The sequence below is a fragment of the Salvelinus alpinus genome, chromosome 31 (genome assembly GCF_045679555.1).
Source record: "Salvelinus alpinus chromosome 31, SLU_Salpinus.1, whole genome shotgun sequence".
Taxonomy (NCBI): domain Eukaryota; kingdom Metazoa; phylum Chordata; class Actinopteri; order Salmoniformes; family Salmonidae; genus Salvelinus; species Salvelinus alpinus.
Genome location: NC_092116.1, coordinates 36,550,682 through 36,567,988, shown reverse-complemented (window position 1 = coordinate 36,567,988; position 17,307 = coordinate 36,550,682). Strand labels below are relative to the sequence as shown.

The window sequence follows — 17,307 nt, the reverse complement described above, 5'->3', positions numbered from 1 at the left end:
TGTTAGTCATGAAGACCAGAATAAATCACACTGGATGTCAGGGTACTAGACCATCTTCCTGTTAGTCATGAAGACCAGAATAAATCACACTGGATGTCAGGGTACTAGACCATCTTCCTGTTAGTCATGAAGACCAGAATAAATCACACTGGATGTCAGGGTACCAGACCATCTTCCTGTTAGTCATGAAGACCAGAATAAATCACACTGGATGTCAGGGTACCAGACCATCTTCCTGTTAGTCATGAAGACCAGAATAAATCACACTGGATGTCAGGGTATTAGACCATCTTCCTGTTAGTCATGAAGACCAGAATAAATCACACTGGATGTCAGGGTACTAGACCATCTTCCTGTTAGTCATGAAGACCAGAATAAATCACACTGGATGTCAGGGTACCAGACCATCTCCCTGTTAGTCATGAAGACCAGAATAAATCACACTGGATGTCAGGGTACCAGACCATCTTCCTGTTAGTCATGAAGACCAGAATAAATCACACTGGATGTCAGGGTACTAGACCATCTTCCTGTTAGTCATGAAGACCAGAATAAATCACACTGGATGTCAGGGTACTAGACCATCTTCCTGTTAGTCTAGAAGACCAGAATAAATCACACTGGATGTCAAGGTACTAGACCATCTTCCTGTTAGTCTAGAAGACCAGAATAAATCACACTGGATGTCAGGGTACCAGACCATCTTCCTGTTAGTCATGAAGACCAGAATAAATCACACTGGATGTCAGGGTACTAGACCATCTTCCTGTTAGTCATGAAGACCAGAATAAATCACACTGGATGTCAGGGTACTAGACCATCTTCCTGTTAGTCATGAAGACCAGAATAAATCACACTGGATGTCAAGGTACTAGACCATCTTCCTGTTAGTCATGAAGACCAGAATAAATCACACTGGATGTCAAGGTACTAGACCATCTTCCTGTTAGTCATGAAGACCAGAATAAATCACACTGGATGTCAGGGTACCAGACCATCTTCCTGTTAGTCTAGAAGACCAGAATAAATCACACTGGATGTCAAGGTACTAGACCATCTTCCTGTTAGTCATGAAGACCAGAATAAATCACACTGGATGTCAAGGTACTAGACCATCTTCCTGTTAGTCATGAAGACCAGAATAAATCACACTGGATGTCAAGGTACTAGACCATCTTCCTGTTAGTCATGAAGACCAGAATAAATCACACTGGATGTCAAGGTTTCCTCATTGTGACTATACAAGCGAGCTGTTACAGTTGAATAATGTTGAAACCTTTGGACTCTGTGTTTGAGGAGGATAATATAAAACTCTCAGTTAAAATACTGAGTCTCTGCTACTGGTTGTCTGCTAAATGTGAACTGCTACTTCCCCCTGGTGTTCAACAAGTGTTATTACACCTGTATATACTTTTACACTGTTCTGTCTCGCTCTCTCTCTCTTTCTCTCTACCGCTCTCTCTCTCTCTCTCTCTCTCTCTCTCTCTCTCTCTCTCTCTCTCTCTCTCTCTCTCTCTCTCTCTCTCTCTCTCTCTCTCTCTTTCTCTCTCTCTCTACCGCTCTCTCTCTCTCTCTCTCTAACTCTCTCTCTCTACCGCTCCCTCGCTCTCTCTCTACCGCCCCCCCTCTCTACCGCTCCCCTTCTCTCTCTCTCTCTACCGCTCCCCTTCTCTCCCTTTCTCTCTCTCTCTACCGCCCCCCCTCTCTACCGCTCCCCTTCTCTTTACCTCTCTCTCTCTCTTTACCTCTCTCTCTCTCTCTCTACCTCTCTCTCTCTACCGCTCCCCTTCTCTTTCTCGCTCTCTCTACCGCTCCCTCTCTCTCTACCGCTCCCCCCTCTCTACCGCTCCCCCCTCTCTACCGCTCCCCCCCTCTCTACCGCTCCCCTTCTCTCCCTTTCTCTCTCTCTCTCTCTACCGCTCCCCTTCTCTTTCTCTCTCTCTCTACTGCTCCCTCTCTCTCTCTCTCTACCGCTCCCTCTCTCTCTCTCTCTCCCTCGCTCCCCCTCTCTCCCTTTTCCGTCTCTCTCTCTCTCAATTTCAATTACATTTCAATTTAAGGGGCTTTATTGGCATGGGAAACATATGTTAACATTACCAAAGCAAGTGAAATAGATCATAAACAAAAGTGAAATAAACAATAAAAATGAGCAGTTAACATTACGCTCACAAAAGTTCCAAAAGAATAAAGACATTTCAAATGTCTATCCCTCCCCTCTCTGTTCTCTAGGACAACCTGGAGCGTGAGCTGAAGGAGGTGTCTCGTCGTCGGATACAGGAGCTCGAGGAGAAACGCCACTCGTGGGCGGGCGGAGAAAAGGTGGGCGGGGTCTTCGGAATGCGCAGCAGCAGCAGCGAGACGGACATAGAGGTGGCCCTATCCCAGGAGGAGGGGCTTATCGAGCTTCTCAAGTCCCGCCCGTGCTCGCCGCACAGCCCCCAGAATGCACTGGGGCGTTCCGGAAGCGTCCGCCGTTCCCGCGGCTCTGCATCCGCCGCGGCTGACCGTCAGCTGACCAGCCTGCTAACTCTAGGCATCACCTCTGACCTTCAGGTCGTAGGCGGGTCACCGAATCCCGGGCGCCGACTATGGAGGGGCGCCGAGCAGCGAGATTCCTCCCCCATGAGGTCACCTGAAACTGGGCCGAGGAGTCCCAACATCTCCCCTCTGACCAGACTTCAGCCTCAGAGACCTGCGGGTCACACTCAACCCCAGAATCAGCTCCCTCAGGTAGACTGGCCCGGTCCACACTCCCCCTCCTCTAGACCCACCTCCTTAGGACCGAGGCACAGTCACCATAAACCTCCACCTGGCATCAACTCAAATCACAGCCTTCAGACAGCAACCGTTGACCACAAAGCACAAAGCACAGACCTGAACCAGACCGCGGACCCTGACCACAACCAACCCAGTGGTCTGGCCGTCGACCTTGAACGACACACTCTGGTTCCTAAGCTCCGAGCGTTCGACCTCGTCTTGACCCCACACGGTCACGACCAGGGAGATGTCGTCACAGACACAGACCTGGAGAAAGAGATTCCCAGAGACTCTATCCTCACGGATACACAGAAGAATTCCCAAGGGCGTTCTGCGGGGCGGGAAGAGAGGGAGAGGTCAGACTCTTCCAGACAGCGGGAGGAAGAGGTGGATGAGAATGGGAGGATGGTGGCTGCAGGGATAGTGAATGAGGAGCCTTCTGTGGGTGAAGTAGAGGAGAAGAGGGTAGAACAGGAGAAGGGTGTGTCTCGGACAGAGACGTTGACTACAGATTGTCGTACTGATCGATCTCCATCCACAGCTATTATAGACCTCTCGTCACAGAGCGGTGATAACCCCACGCACACTGACGAGGCTGAGAGTCCAGCACACCAGGTATCCGCTTCTTCTATGGGTGAGTCCCCAGCCAATAGCATGCCTTCAGAATCTCAACCCACCAATGAGTACTCAGTGCCTGTATCCACCACTGATCAATCAGTGCCTGTTTCCTCCGATGAGTCATCGTTTCCAGCAGTGTCTACCTCCGCCAATGAGCTGCCTGCGTCAGTCACCGCTGGTGCCTCTGATAGGTCAGCCCAGGGTACGAATCCCAAGACCAGCCAGGTCGCTAAGCCTTCCAGACCCCCCTTGACCACCAGCGGGCGAAAGACTGTCATCCGCACCCTCAACTCCTCAGAGAACCAGGGCATGAGGCGTGTGGTCCCTATCTTCAAGGCCAGTCGAAGTGGCTCGATCCCGGGTAAACAGGTGGAGAAACCCCCTGGCCACCAGAGCTCTGGTCCACGGACCACCACCACCTCCTCCTCTAACCCAGCCGACCGCTCTCTTAGACGGGCAGAGAGGAGCTCCGCCACACCCCGTCGCAATAGCCTCCAGGTCGACGACCCCAAGGCCGAGTCTGTGACCACCACGGGTGTCCACGGCAATGCCCGAGACCAACCCCAACCTTCCAACCTCCAGAGGAAGCCGTCCTTCCGGAAGCCTCTCCGCCCCGTCGCCCCCAGACCGCCTCCAGAGGAAAAGATGTGCCGTTCCACCCTCCGAGCCCTCGCCGCCGCCGGTGGGGCTGTTCCAACAGCGGGGGGTGGAGGAGGTAACAGCCTCAGTGCCCCCCCGACCCCCTCCCACCGTGGAGGTGTCCCCGCCCCCCTCCCTGGATTTGCCCGAAACACAGCCGCTTCCTCTTTCAGACGGACCACACTCGCCCCCCCGGGGAGTACCCTCACCCCTTCTAAAAACTCCCCCCGTTCCTCCCCTGTCCCCTCTCCCGGACCCTCACCCCTCAGCCGGGCGGGGTCGTTGAGACACCACAGGGTGACCCCCGCGGGCCCCCCAGGCACAGACAACCCCATCAGGAGAACACAAAGTATCAAAGGACCCCTCCGCGCCCCGACCCCCAACCCCCTGCCCCCACAGACCCTCCCTGACTCGCTGGCGCACCCTAAAGGGCATGCAGGGAAAAACAGCAGCAGTTTCTCTGACACCCACTACAGAGACTCCAGTAAAGCACTGAAACCCACCTGGAGATAGAGGCCTAGTTCCAATACTTACCACACTTCCTTTTCCCCGGCCTAGTTCCAATACTCACAACATATTTCCTTGCTTCCTTTGCCCCGGCCTCGTTCCAATACTCACAACATATTTCCTTGCTTCCTTTTCCCCGGCCTAGTTCCAATACTCAAAACATATTTCCTTGCTTCCTTTTCTCCGGCCTCGTTCCAATACTCACAACATATTTCCTTGCTTCCTTTGCCCCGGCCTCGTTCCAATACTCACAACATATTTCCTTGCTTCCTTTTCCCCGGCCTAGTTCCAATATTGACGACATGTATCTCTTGTTCCAATACAAACTACATGCCTTATGTTAACCCTTATCATATGTTCTCCAGACCTACAGGGTCGAGTCTTTCAAAATATATAGAAAAAGAATTAAAATACTTTTAAAGATGTAAATTAAGTCTAGATTTGTATTTTTTGTGATCGTGATTTTATCTATCTCTACATAATGTTGTCATTGTATGTAAGAAACCTTTCTACGTCCCAAATAGTCCCCATATCAGTTCATAGTGCACTCCTTTAACCAGGGCCCATAGGGCTATAGTGCACAATGTAGGGAATAGGGTACCATTTGGGACAGATACATGAGTACGTTTGATCTAGCTGTGTTTCCTGTTAAAACCTGTTCCCGAATGTGTTTGTATTAGCCAACTCCCCTGATTATCAATTGTCATGTCCTGGGCCTGTATTCATAAAGCCTCTCCTAGTAGTAGTGCTGATCTAGGATCAGTTTGTGCTTCAGCCAACATGTCCTGGGCCTGTATTTATAAAGCCTCTCCTAGAAGGATTGCTGATCTAGGATCAGTTCCCCCTTTTGTTTATAATCACCTTATTCATTGGCTGTATTAAAACAGGCAGACCAATTCTGATATTTTGCCCAGTCAAACGACCAATTATTGCCAAATAGATCAGAATTGGGATGCCTGTGTAAACGTGGCCATCTTGATCTAAAAGACTAAACTGATCCTAGATCACCACTACTACTAGGAGAGGCTTTATGAATACAGGCCCAGGACAGGTTGGCTGAAGCACAAACTGATCCTAGATCAGCACTACTACTAGGAGAGGCTTTATAAATACAGGCCCAGGACATGTTGGCTGAAGCACAAACTGATCCTAGATCACCACTCCTACTAGGAGAGGCTTTATAAATACAGGCCCAGGACATGTTGGCTGAAGCACAAACTGATCTGGGACCTGGCTATATAATTTTTGTATATTTGATTTAATGATACAATGAATAAACGTGTACACTTTAACCACTTGTTTAGAGACGTTGTCTGTGTGTGAAATGGCTCCCTGGTCAAAGGTAGTGCCTTAGATAGGATCTAAAAAAAGATATATATTTAACCGAGGCAAGTCAATGACAGCGTACTGGGGAACAGTGGATTACCTGCCTTGTTCAGGGGTAGAATTTACATATTTTTACTTTTGTCAGCTCGGGGATTTGATCCAGCAACCTTTCGGTTACTAGACCAACGCTCTAACCACTAGGCTCTAACCACTAGGCTCTAACCACTAGGCTCTAACCACTAGGCTCTAACCACTAGGCTCTAACCACTGGGCTACCTGCTCTAACCACTAGGTTCTAACCACTAGGCTAGCTGCTCTAACCACTAGGCTAGCTGCTCTAACCGCTAGACTACCTGCTCTAACCACTAGGCTCTAACCACTAGACTCTAACCACTAGGCTCTAACCACTAGGCTAGCTGCTCTAACCACTAGGCTCTAACCACTAGGCTCTAACTACTAGACTCTAACCACTAGGCTAGCTGCTCTAACCACTGGGCTATCTGTCTCTAACCACTAGGCTACCTGCTCTAACCACTAGGCTACCTGCTCTAACCACTAGGCTACCTGCTCTAACCACTAGGCTAGCTGCTCTAACCACTAGGCTAGCTGCTCTAACCACTGGGCTACCTGCTCTAACCACTGGGCTACCTGCTCTAACCACTAGGCTCTAACCACTAGGCTAGCTGCTCTAACCACTAGGCTAGCTGCTCTAACCGCTAGGCTAGCTGCTCTAACCACTGGGCTACCTGCTCTAACCACTGGGCTACCTGCTCTAACCACTAGGCTCTAACCACTGGGCTACCTGCTCTAACCACTAGGCTCTAACCACTAGGCTTAGGCTAGCTGCTCTAACCACTGGGCTACCTGCTCTAACCACTGGGCTACCTACCTCTAACCACTAGGTTCTAACCGCTAGACTACCTGCTCTAACCACTAGACTACCTGCTCTAACCACTAGGCTCTAACCACTAGGCTCTAATCCCTAGGCTCTAACCGCTAGGCTAGCTGCTCTAACCACTAGGCTCTAACCGCTAGGCTAGCTGCTCTAACCACTAGTCTCTAACCACTAGGCTCTAACCGCTAGGCTAGCTGCTCTAACCACTAGGCTCTAACCGCTAGGCTAGCTGCTCTAACCACTAGGCTCTAACCGCTAGGCTAGCTGCTCTAACCACTAGGCTCTAACCGCTAGGCTAGCTGCTCTAACCACTAGTCTCTAACCACTAGGCTCTAACCGCTAGGCTAGCTGCTCTAACCACTAGGCTAGCTGCTCTAACCACTAGGCTCTAACCGCTAGGCTAGCTGCTCTAACCACTAGGCGCTAACCGCTAGGCTAGCTGCTCTAACCACTAGACTACCTGCTCTGACCACTAGGCTCTAACCGCTAGACTACCTGCTCTAACCACTAGGTTACCTGCTCTAACCACTAGGCTCTAACCGCTAGACTACCTGCTCTAACCACTAGGCTACCTGCTCTAACCACTAGGCTCTAACCGCTAAGCTAGCTGCTCTAACCACTAGGCTAGCTGCTCTAACCACTAGGCTCTAACCGCTAGGCTAGCTGCTCTAACCGCTAGACTACCTGCTCTGACCACTAGGCTCTAACCGCTAGACTACCTGCTCTAACCACAAGGTTCTAACCACTAGGTTACCTGCTCTAACCACTAGGCTAGCTGCTCTAACCACTAGGCTAGCTGCTCTAACCACTAGACTACCTGCTCTAACCACAAGGTTCTAACCACTAGGTTACCTGCTCTTACCACTAGGCTAGCTGCTCTAACCACTAGGCTAGCTGCTCTAACCACTAGACTACCTGCTCTAACCACTAGGCTCTAACCACTAGACTACCTGCTCTAACCACTAGGCTCTAACCGCTAGGCTAGCTGCTCTAACCACTAGACTACCTGCTCTAACCACTAGGTTCTAACCGCTAGGCTAGCTGCTCTAACCACTAGACTACCTGCTCTAACCACTAGGTTATAACCGCTAGGCTAGCTGCTCTAACCACTAGACTACCTGCTCTAACCACTAGGCTCTAACCGCTAGGCTAGCTGCTCTAACCACTAGGCTCTAACCGCTAGGCTAGCTGCTCTAACCACTAGACTACCTGCTCTAACCACTAGGTTATAACCGCTAGGCTAGCTGCTCTAACCACTAGGTTATAACCGCTAGGCTAGCTGCTCTAACCGCTAGACTACCTGCTCTAACCACTAGGTTCTAACCACTAGACTACCTGCTCTAACCACTAGGCTCTAACCGCTAGGCTAGCTGCTCTAACCACTAGGCTCTAACCGCTAGGCTAGCTGCTCTAACCACTAGACTACCTGCTCTAACCACTAGGTTCTAACCGCTAGGCTAGCTGCTCTAACCACTAGGTTATAACCGCTAGGCTAGCTGCTCTAACCGCTAGACTACCTGCTCTAACCACTAGGCTCTAACCGCTAGACTACCTGCTCTAACCACTAGGCTCTAACCGCTAGGCTAGCTGCTCTAACCACTAGGCTCTAACCGCTAGGCTAGCTGCTCTAACCGCTAGACTACCTGCTCTAACCACTAGGCTCTAACCGCTAGACTACCTGCTCTAACCACTAGGCTCTAACCGCTAGACTACCTGCTCTAACCACTAGGCTCTAACCACTAGGCTCTAACCGCTAGGCTAGCTGCTCTAACCACTAGGCTCTAACCGCTAGGCTAGCTGCTCTAACCACTAGGCTCTAACCGCTAGGCTAGCTGCTCTAACCACTAGGCTCTAACCGCTAGGCTAGCTGCTCTAACCACTAGGCTCTAACCACTAGGCTCTAACCGCTAGGCTAGCTGCTCTCTAACTGTAATATTTGTGTTGTGGAGAAATGACCAGGCAGGAGACGGGAGTCCATTTAGTTGTCGTTTAGTCCAGAACCTCTCGTGCTCTACAGTTCCCCCTACAGAACCTCTCGTGCTCTACAGTTCCCCCTACAGTTCCCCCTACAGAACCTCTCGTGCTCTACAGTTCCCCCTACAGAACCTCTCGTGCTCTACAGTTCCCCCTACAGAACCTCTCGTGCTCTACAGTTCCCCCTACAGAACCTCTCGTGCTCTACAGTTCCCCCTACAGAACCTCTCGTGCTCTACAGTTCCCCCTACAGAACCTCTCGTGCTCTACAGTTCCCCCTACAGAACCTCTCGTGCTCTACAGTTCCCCCTACAGAACCTCTCGTGCTCTACAGTTCCCCCTACAGAACCTCTCGTGCTCTACAGTTCCCCCTACAGAACCTCTCGTGCTCTACAGTTCCCCCTACAGAACCTCTCGTGCTCTACAGTTCCCCCTACAGAACCTCTCGTGCTCTACAGTTCCCCCTACAGAACCTCTCGTGCTCTACAGTTCCCCCTACAGAACCTCTCGTGCTCTACAGTTCCCCCTACAGTTCCCCCTACAGTTCCCCCTACAGTTCCCCCTACAGAACCTCTCGTGCTCTACAGTTCCCCCTACAGTTCCCCCTACAGTTCCCCCTACAGAACCTCTCGTGCTCTACAGTTCCCCCTACAGAACCTCTCGTGCTCTACAGTTCCCGGGCACACTAGTGCGCATGTGCATTTCCTATTAGGTGTAGTAACGTAACACTGTCGTAATACATCACCGCTTAGTAACAGCATAGTAACTAATATAAACAGATGTAGATCCCAGACACTACACTCCTCCCCCATAGTGTTTAACTCCCAGAGAACGAGGTAAATATGTTAGGGAACTACTAATGCAATATCTGAACAATGCATTCTTTAAAAAAAAATCAACTACTGGGTTGAAGCAGACTTTTCAGAGCCCAGCACAAATCCAGGGGATTATTCTGCCCTGAAGATGGAGTTTGTGTCCTAATAACTAACCCAGGTAATGTACCTTTTCTTTCCTTTTATCTAGGACATATTAAAGTGTTTGTTTGTTTTACTGTCTGTTACCTTAAACAGCTCAACTCACAGGTCAAGCTTTTGAGGTGCCCTTCGCTGTCGAATAGGATATCTCCGCTCCTCCTGGGCTTCCGGTAGTGGGCCAGGTTCGGGTGGAAGGTCAGGCTCTGTCTCTCCCGTACGTCCACAGTCAGGAGAATAGTCCTGGGGGTCGTTATTGTTCTTGTTCTCTCGGCGTGTCTCTGCTGGGGCGTTGGACCGTAGCAGATGAGTCACATGAACGTTGACATGGCGATGACCAATTTGGACTTGATAAGTCAAAGATCCTCTGCGTTGCAAGATCACACCTGAGTTCCACAGGCGCTTGGTGTGTCTGAAATCACGTACCATCACCCTCTCTCCCTCTTTGAATTCTCTGACAGTCTTTGAGTGTCTGTCATGAGCTTTCTTCTGCTGTAGCTGGTGCTTTGCCACAGTGCTTGACAAGTCTGGTTTCAACAATGTCAGGCGGGTACGTGGTTGGCGTTTCAGAAACAGTTCAGCTGGTGTACATTCCGTTACTGTGTGTGGTGTGTTACGGTAAGTAAACAGGAACCGGGGAAGCCTTTGGTGGCACAGACTGAACCTCGAGTCTAGTCCAGGCCTTCTTAAAGGTTTGCGCGGCTCGCTCCGCTGCTCCGTTTGATGCCGGATGGTAAGGTGGTGACAGGATGTGCCTTACTCCGTTGTTCTTGAGAAACATTTCAAAATCGTTTGACGTGAAAGGAGGGCCATTGTCCGATACGAGCTCCTTGACTAGTCCAAAGGATGCGAACAGGTGTCTGAGAAGATTGATGGTCTTCTCAGCTGTGGTCAGTTGAGTAGGGAACACTTCCATCCACTTGGAATGGACATCGACGACAACAAGGAAATGTTGCTCGTCAATCTCGGCGTAATCCACATGGATGCGTTTCCATGGTGTCGCAGCCCAGGACCATGGATGAAGAGGTGCAGCAGCAGGCTTGTTGCAAACAGCTTCACAAGGTGAGCAGTGGCCTACATGCTGTTGAATGTCCTGATCCAGTCCAGGCCACCACAGATAACTGTGAGCGAGTGCTTTCATTCGAGTGATCCCTGGATGTCCCTCATGCAGGTCAGATAGCAGTCTCCTCTGGAATTTGTGAGGTACCACCACCCTTGATCCCCACAGCACACATCCTTGATCAGTGGACAACTGGTCTTTCTTTGTCGATGAATGGACGAAGGTTATCGTCATTTACAAAGGTTGGCCAACCGCCTAATGTTAAGTCCAAGACTTTGGAAAGCACTGGATCTTTCCTTGTTTCCTCTGCTATGTCTGAAGCAGATATGGGCAGTTCGTCAATGAGAGAGATCTGGAGGACTGCTCTATCATCTTCACTGTCGGAGTCACTATTGCATGGTAGTCTTGATAGTGCATCTGCATTTGCGTGATCACTGGATCGTCTGTACTCGATCTCGTAGTCGTAGGCTAACAATATCAGAGCCCAACGTTGCATTCGAAGTGCAGCAAGGGTTGGTATAGCTCATTTTGGTCCAAGGATGGCCAACAGAGGCTTGTGATCTGTCAGCAGTTGGAACTTCCTGACGATATATTGTATTGTTATATTGTTAAAATAATTCTTAAAAGAGCCTTTGTATTATAGTTTGTCCATATTTGTTTGTTACATTTTGTAAATAATATTTTTTTTTTTAAATAATCTTACTTCTCTCTCCAATGCTGCTCTCTATCTCTCACACAGTGACGTGCGTTTTCTATAAGTATGAATAGTTTTGAACATGATAGATATACTAGGTCATAATGGTATGAGACTTCTGAATGTGAGAGTGTGATAATTCAATATTCTTCCAAATCAAGTTTTTCATGTCAATATAAGCTTGTCAGTGTAAGTTTATTTTGTCAGATAACCATGACATCTATCATATCAGATCCTAGATACGTTTAATATATTTGATTGAATTCTAATAATTTGCCAAGCTTCAGAAAAATCTCCCACCTTGTGGCACGTGTCATAGCAAGGCGCCAGAGAGAGTGACCACGACGTGACGTCATCACAGCACGTCAACCCGTTTGGTTTCTCTTGCAGAAGATAAAAGAGACTGACAAGTGTCTCTTTCTCCGACCTATTTGAGCGTTTTGTGTTTCTCTGTAGACTGCATGCCCTTCGCCGTCTGATGAACGGTTGTTAGCGTATTTTACGGGGAAAAAAGGGGCCAAAATCAGATTTATTTCGAGTGCAGAGACTGGATAAAACGCCACTGTACTAGCAACAACGGCCGTCTGTTTTCGGTGAAGGTGAGGTTAACGTTACTTGTGTGTTTAGATGGAAAGCATGAGTAAGCAAAGTGTCCACGAATTGCTTGTCGAGCTAAGTAGCTAGCTGTGTTAAAGAGAAGCGGTAACTTAGCAATGGCCATCAACCGTGTGCATGCCCAGTTTAGCCTCAACTTCTAAGCTTAGACTTAAACCAGATGTTTGATTGTTTTATGCATTCTATACAACAAATAGCACGCTAACCTCACACAATCTAACGCACGGTATTTGTTTGTTGTTTCTCAACGCGTGGGAAACAACATGCAACCCCACACAGACACGTGCGTAGGTGCATTGCCCCAATATCTCCTGGTCAGCTCACACGTGCGTGGTCAGGGGAACAACTTCCTGCCTCTGAATGAAGGACTCCAATTTATAACGCACCCCCCCCCCCCCCCCCCTCTACTTTGATTAGATCTGGGATGCTCATCTCTCCTGTTATCAAGTCTTCATCTCTCCTGTTATCAAGTCTGAAGATGGGAGTAGTGTTGGTGGGTTTATGGAGTACTTTTACAATCTCTAACCCCCCCTCTCTCTTATCTTGTCCCAGTTTTATCGACCAGGATGCCCCAGTCCTCTTCTCTCATCTGAAAACGGTAGGACAGTAGTCTGGAGATGAAGCAGGATCCATTGAACAAGGGTGGTAGCACAACTACATCCTGTCCAGGAAGGATAGACTCTATTGGGGTAATGATGCTAGCCAGCACCCCCTCCTCCACTTCCACCCTCTCTTCCTCCATATCCTCCCTCTCTTCCTCCATCTCTTCTTCATCCTCCTTGCAGGAAGAAAGGAGAAAGGGAGATGAGGAGTTCCTTTGTGGAGAGGAGGAAGAGGGGGAGGTGGTCAGCGTTTCTATAGTAACCATAGCGGAGGAATCCTGCCCTTCGGAACCGTTTGGAACTGTCGCCCACGTGGAGGCAGCAGCCAATGAGAGCGCAGTGAGGGATGGAGACTGCCAATCAAAAACTTCCCGAAGTACCCAGACTGAAGAAGAGGAGAAACATGAGGAGGGGGAAGGAGGAGAGGGTGTGAAAGAGAAGGATCAGGGAGAGGAGGAAGGTGAGATGGCTGAAGATGAGGAGAAACATGAGGAGGGGGAAGGAGGAGAGGGTGTGAAAGAGAAGGATCAGGGAGAGGAGGAAGGTGAGATGGCTGAAGATGAGGAGAAACATGAGGAGGGGGAAGGAGGAGAGGGTGTGAAAGAGAAGGATCAGGGAGAGGAGGAAGGTGAGATGGCTGAAGATGAGGAGAAACATGAGGAGGGGGAAGGAGGAGAGGGTGTGAAAGAGAAGGATCAGGGAGAGGAGGAAGGTGAGATGGCTGAAGATGAGGAGAAACATGAGGAGGGGGAAGGAGGAGAGGGTGTGAAAGAGAAGGATCAGGGAGAGGAGGAAGGTGAGATGGCTGAAGAAGAGGAGAAACATGAGGAGGGGGAAGGAGGAGAGGGTGTGAAAGAGAAGGATCAGGGAGAGGAGGAAGGTGAGATGGCTGAAGAAGAGAGTGACCATTCTGCCCTGTTAGAGGAGGAGGAGGATGAGGGAAGGAACCAGGTGTTTGTCTCGGATGACAACTTGGGGTTGTCGGACAGTCTGACCCCTGGAACACCAGCACTCCTCAACATCAAGGTAAGAATTGAAAGTTGAAAGGGGCTGTGTGTATATTAGCAGGATGGCCAGTTGAAAGGGGCTGTGTGTATATTAGCAGGATGGCCAGTTGAAAGGGGCTGTGTGTATATTAGCAGGATGGCCAGTTGAAAGGGGCTGTGTGTGTATTAGCAGGATGGCCAGTTGAAAGGGGCTGTGTGTATATTAGCAGGATGGCCAGTTGAAAGGGGCTGTGTGTATATTAGCAGGATGGCCAGTTGAAAGGGGCTGTGTGTATATTAGCAGGATGGCCAGTTGAAAGGGGCTGTGTGTATATTAGCAGGATGGCCAGTTGAAAGGGGCTGTGTGTATATTAGCAGGATGGCCAGTTGAAAGGGGCTGTGTGTATATTAGCAGGATGGCCAGTTGAAAGGGGCTGTGTGTATATTAGCAGGATGGTCAGTTGAAAGGGGCTGTGTGTGTATTAGCAGGATGGCCAGTTGAAAGGGGCGGTGTGTGTATTAGCAGGATGGCCAGTTGAAAGGGGCTGTGTATATTAGCAGGATGGTCAGTTGAAAGGGGCTGTGTGTGTATTAGCAGGATGGCCAGTTGAAAGGGGCGGTGTGTGTATTAGCAGGATGGCCAGTTGAAAGGGGCTGTGTATATTAGCAGGATGGCCAGTTGAAAGGGGCTGTGTGTATATTGGCAGGATGGCCAGTTGAAAGGGGCTGTGTGTATATTGGCAGGATGGCCAGTTGAAAGGGGCTGTGTGTATATTGGCAGGATGGCCAGTTGAAAGGGGCTGTGTGTATATTGGCAGGATGGCCAGTTGAAAGGGGCTGTGTATATTAGCAGGATGGCCAGTTGAAAGGGGCTGTGTATATTAAAAAATATATATATTTTTAAATTGAACCTTTATTTAACTTTGAAAAACAGTTAAGAACAAATTCTTATTTTCAATGACGGCCTAGGAACAGTGGGGTTCACTGCCTTGTTCAGGGGCAGAACGACAGATTTTTACCTTGTCAGCTCGGGGATTCGATGTTTGTATTGGCAGAATGGCCTGTTGAAAGTGTGTGTGTGTGTTGTCAGTGGCCAGTTGAAGGGTGGGTGGTGTGTTTTGTCAATGTGTCCTCTTGTTTCCTGTTCAGAGCAGTTCATACTGGGTAATGTACAGTACCAGTTGAAAGTTTGGACACACCTAGGGTTCTACATTGTAGAATAATAGTGAAGACATCAAAACTATGAAATAACACATATGGAATCATGTAGTAACCAAAAAAGTGTTAAACAAATCAGAATATATTTTATATTTGAGATTCTTCAAAGTAGCCACCCTTTGCCTTGATTACTGCTTTGCACACTCTTGGTATTCTCTCAACCAGATTCATGAGGTAGTCACCTGGAATGCATTTCAATTAACAGGTGTGCCTTGTTAAAAGTTAATTTGTGCAATTTCTCAATGTGTTTGAGCCAATCAGTTGTGTTGTGACACGGTAGGGGTGGTATTCAGAAGAGAGCCCTATTTGGTGAAAGACCAAGTCCATATTATGGCAAGAACTAAACAAAGAGAAACGACTGACTGCTGTGGCTGGCTAGCTAGCTGACTGCTGTGGCTGGCTAGCTAGCTGACTGCTGTGGCTGGCTAACTAGCTGACTGCTGTGGCTGGCTAGCTAGCTGACTGCTGTGGCTGGCTAGCTAGCTGACTGCTGTGGCTGGCTAGCTAGCTGACTGCTGTGGCTGGCTAGCTAGCTGACTGCTGTGGCTGGCTAGCTAGCTGACTGCTGTGGCTGGCTAGCTAGCTTACTGCTGTGGCTGGCTAGCTAGCTTACTGCTGTGGCTGGCTAGCTAGCTTACTGCTGTGGCTGGCTAGCTAGCTTACTGCTGTGGCTGGCTGGCTAGCTTACTGCTGTGGCTGGCTGGCTAGCTTACTGCTGTGGCTGGCTGGCTAGCTTACTGCTGTGGCTGGCTGGCTAGCTTACTGCTGTGGCTAGCTAGCTAGCTAGCTTACTGCTGTGGCTGGCTAGCTAGCTAGCTTACTGCTGTGGCTGGCTAGCTAGCTAGCTTACTGCTGTGGCTAGCTAGCTAGCTAGCTTACTGCTGTGGCTGGCTAGCTAGCTAGCTAGCTTACTGCTGTGGCTGGCTAGCTAGCTTACTGCTGTGGCTGGCTAGCTAGCTAGCTAGCTTACTGCTGTGGCTGGCTAGCTAGCTAGCTTACTGCTGTGGCTGGCTAGCTAGCTAGCTAGCTTACTGCTGTGGCTGGCTAGCTAGCTAGCTAGCTTACTGCTGTGGCTGGCTAGCTAGCTTACTGCTGTGGCTGGCTATCTAGCCACAGCAGTAAGCTAGCTAGCTAGCCACAGCAGTAATCACAGCAGTAAGCTAGCTAGCTAGCTAGCCAGCCACAGCAGTGTATTAGTGTATTAGCAGGATGGCCAGTTGAAAGGGGCTGTGTATATTAGCAGGATGGCCAGTTGAAAGGGGCTGTGTGTATATTAGCAGGATGGCCAGTTGAAAGGGGCTGTGTGTATTAGCAGGATGGCCAGTTGAAAGGGGCTGTGTGTGTATTAGCAGGATGGCCAGTTGAAAGGGGCTGTGTATATTTTTTAATTTAACCTTTATTTAACTAGGAAAGTCAGTTAAGAACAAATTCTTATTTCCAATGACGGCCTAGAAACAGTGGGTTGACGGCCTTGTTCAGGGGCAGAACGACATATTTTTACCTTGTCACCTCGGGGATTCGATGTTTGTATTGGCAGAATGGCCTGTTGAAAGTGTGTGTGTGTGTTGTCAGTGGCCAGTTGAAGGGTGGGTGGTGTGTTTTGTCAATGTGTCCTCTTGTTTCCTGTTCAGAGCAGTTCATACTGGGTAATGTACAGTACCAGTTGAAAGTTTGGACACACCTAGGGTTCTACATTGTAGAATAATAGTGAAGACATCAAAACTATGAAATAACACATATGGAATCATGTAGTAACCAAAAAAGTGTTAAACAAATCAGAATATTTTATCTTTGAGATTCTTCAAAGTAGCCACCCTTTGCCTTGATGACTGCTTTGCACACTCTTAGCTTTGCACACTCTTAGCATTCTCTCAACCAGATTCATGAGGTAGTCACCTGGAATGCATTTCAATTAACAGGTGTGCCTTGTTAAAAGTTAATTTGTGCAATTTCTCAATGTGTTTGAGCCAATCAGTTGTGTTGTGACAAGGTAGGGGTGGTATTCAGAACATAGCCCTATTTGGTGAAAGATCAAGTCCATATTATGGCAAGAACTAAGCAAAGAGAAACGACTGACTGCTGTGGCTGGCTAGCTCGCTAGCTAGCTGACTGCTGTGGCTGGCTAGCTCGCTAGCTAGCTGACTGCTGTGGCTGGCTAGCTCGCTAGCTAGCTGACTGCTGTGGCTGGCTAGCTCGCTAGCTTGCTAGCTGACTGCTGTGGCTAGCTGACTGCTGTGGCTGCCTGGCTAGCTAGCTAGCTGACTGCTGTGGCTGGCTAGCTAGCTGACTGCTGTGGCTAGCTAGCTGACTGCTGTGGCTAGCTAGCTGACTGCTGTGGCTAGCTAGCTGGCTGCTGTGGCTAGCTAGCTGGCTGCTGTGGCTGGCTGACTGCTGTGGCTGCCTGCTAGCTAGCTGCTGTGGCTAGCTAGCTGGCTGCTGTGGCTG

General features: G+C 49.3%; 2 protein-coding genes across 4 annotated transcripts in view; both read left to right on the top strand.

Moving 5' to 3' along the window:
• Positions 1-2,115: 2,115 nt before the first annotated feature.
• Positions 2,116-5,816, top strand: LOC139561305 (FH2 domain-containing protein 1-like). Its single transcript, XM_071378316.1, has one exon. It carries the CDS (start codon positions 2,338-2,340, stop codon positions 4,525-4,527), a length of 2,190 nt encoding a protein of 729 aa, XP_071234417.1. The 5' UTR covers positions 2,116-2,337; the 3' UTR covers positions 4,528-5,816.
• A 3,527-nt stretch (positions 5,817-9,343) lies between these two features.
• Positions 9,344-17,307, top strand: part of LOC139561219 (F-box/WD repeat-containing protein 7-like) — a 57,870-nt gene continuing 49,906 nt past the window's right edge. Inside the window, exons 1-3 of one of the 3 annotated variants that reach the window (XM_071378180.1) lie at positions 11,686-12,040; positions 12,609-12,745; positions 12,842-13,684. In XM_071378180.1, coding sequence (XP_071234281.1) covers positions 12,674-12,745; positions 12,842-13,684 — 915 coding nt within the window. In that variant the 5' untranslated portion in view covers positions 11,686-12,040; positions 12,609-12,673. Of the gene's footprint in view, positions 9,710-11,684; positions 12,041-12,608; positions 13,685-17,307 lie in introns of those variants that run through there. The other 2 variants (XM_071378179.1, XM_071378178.1) reach the window with 2 other exon arrangements.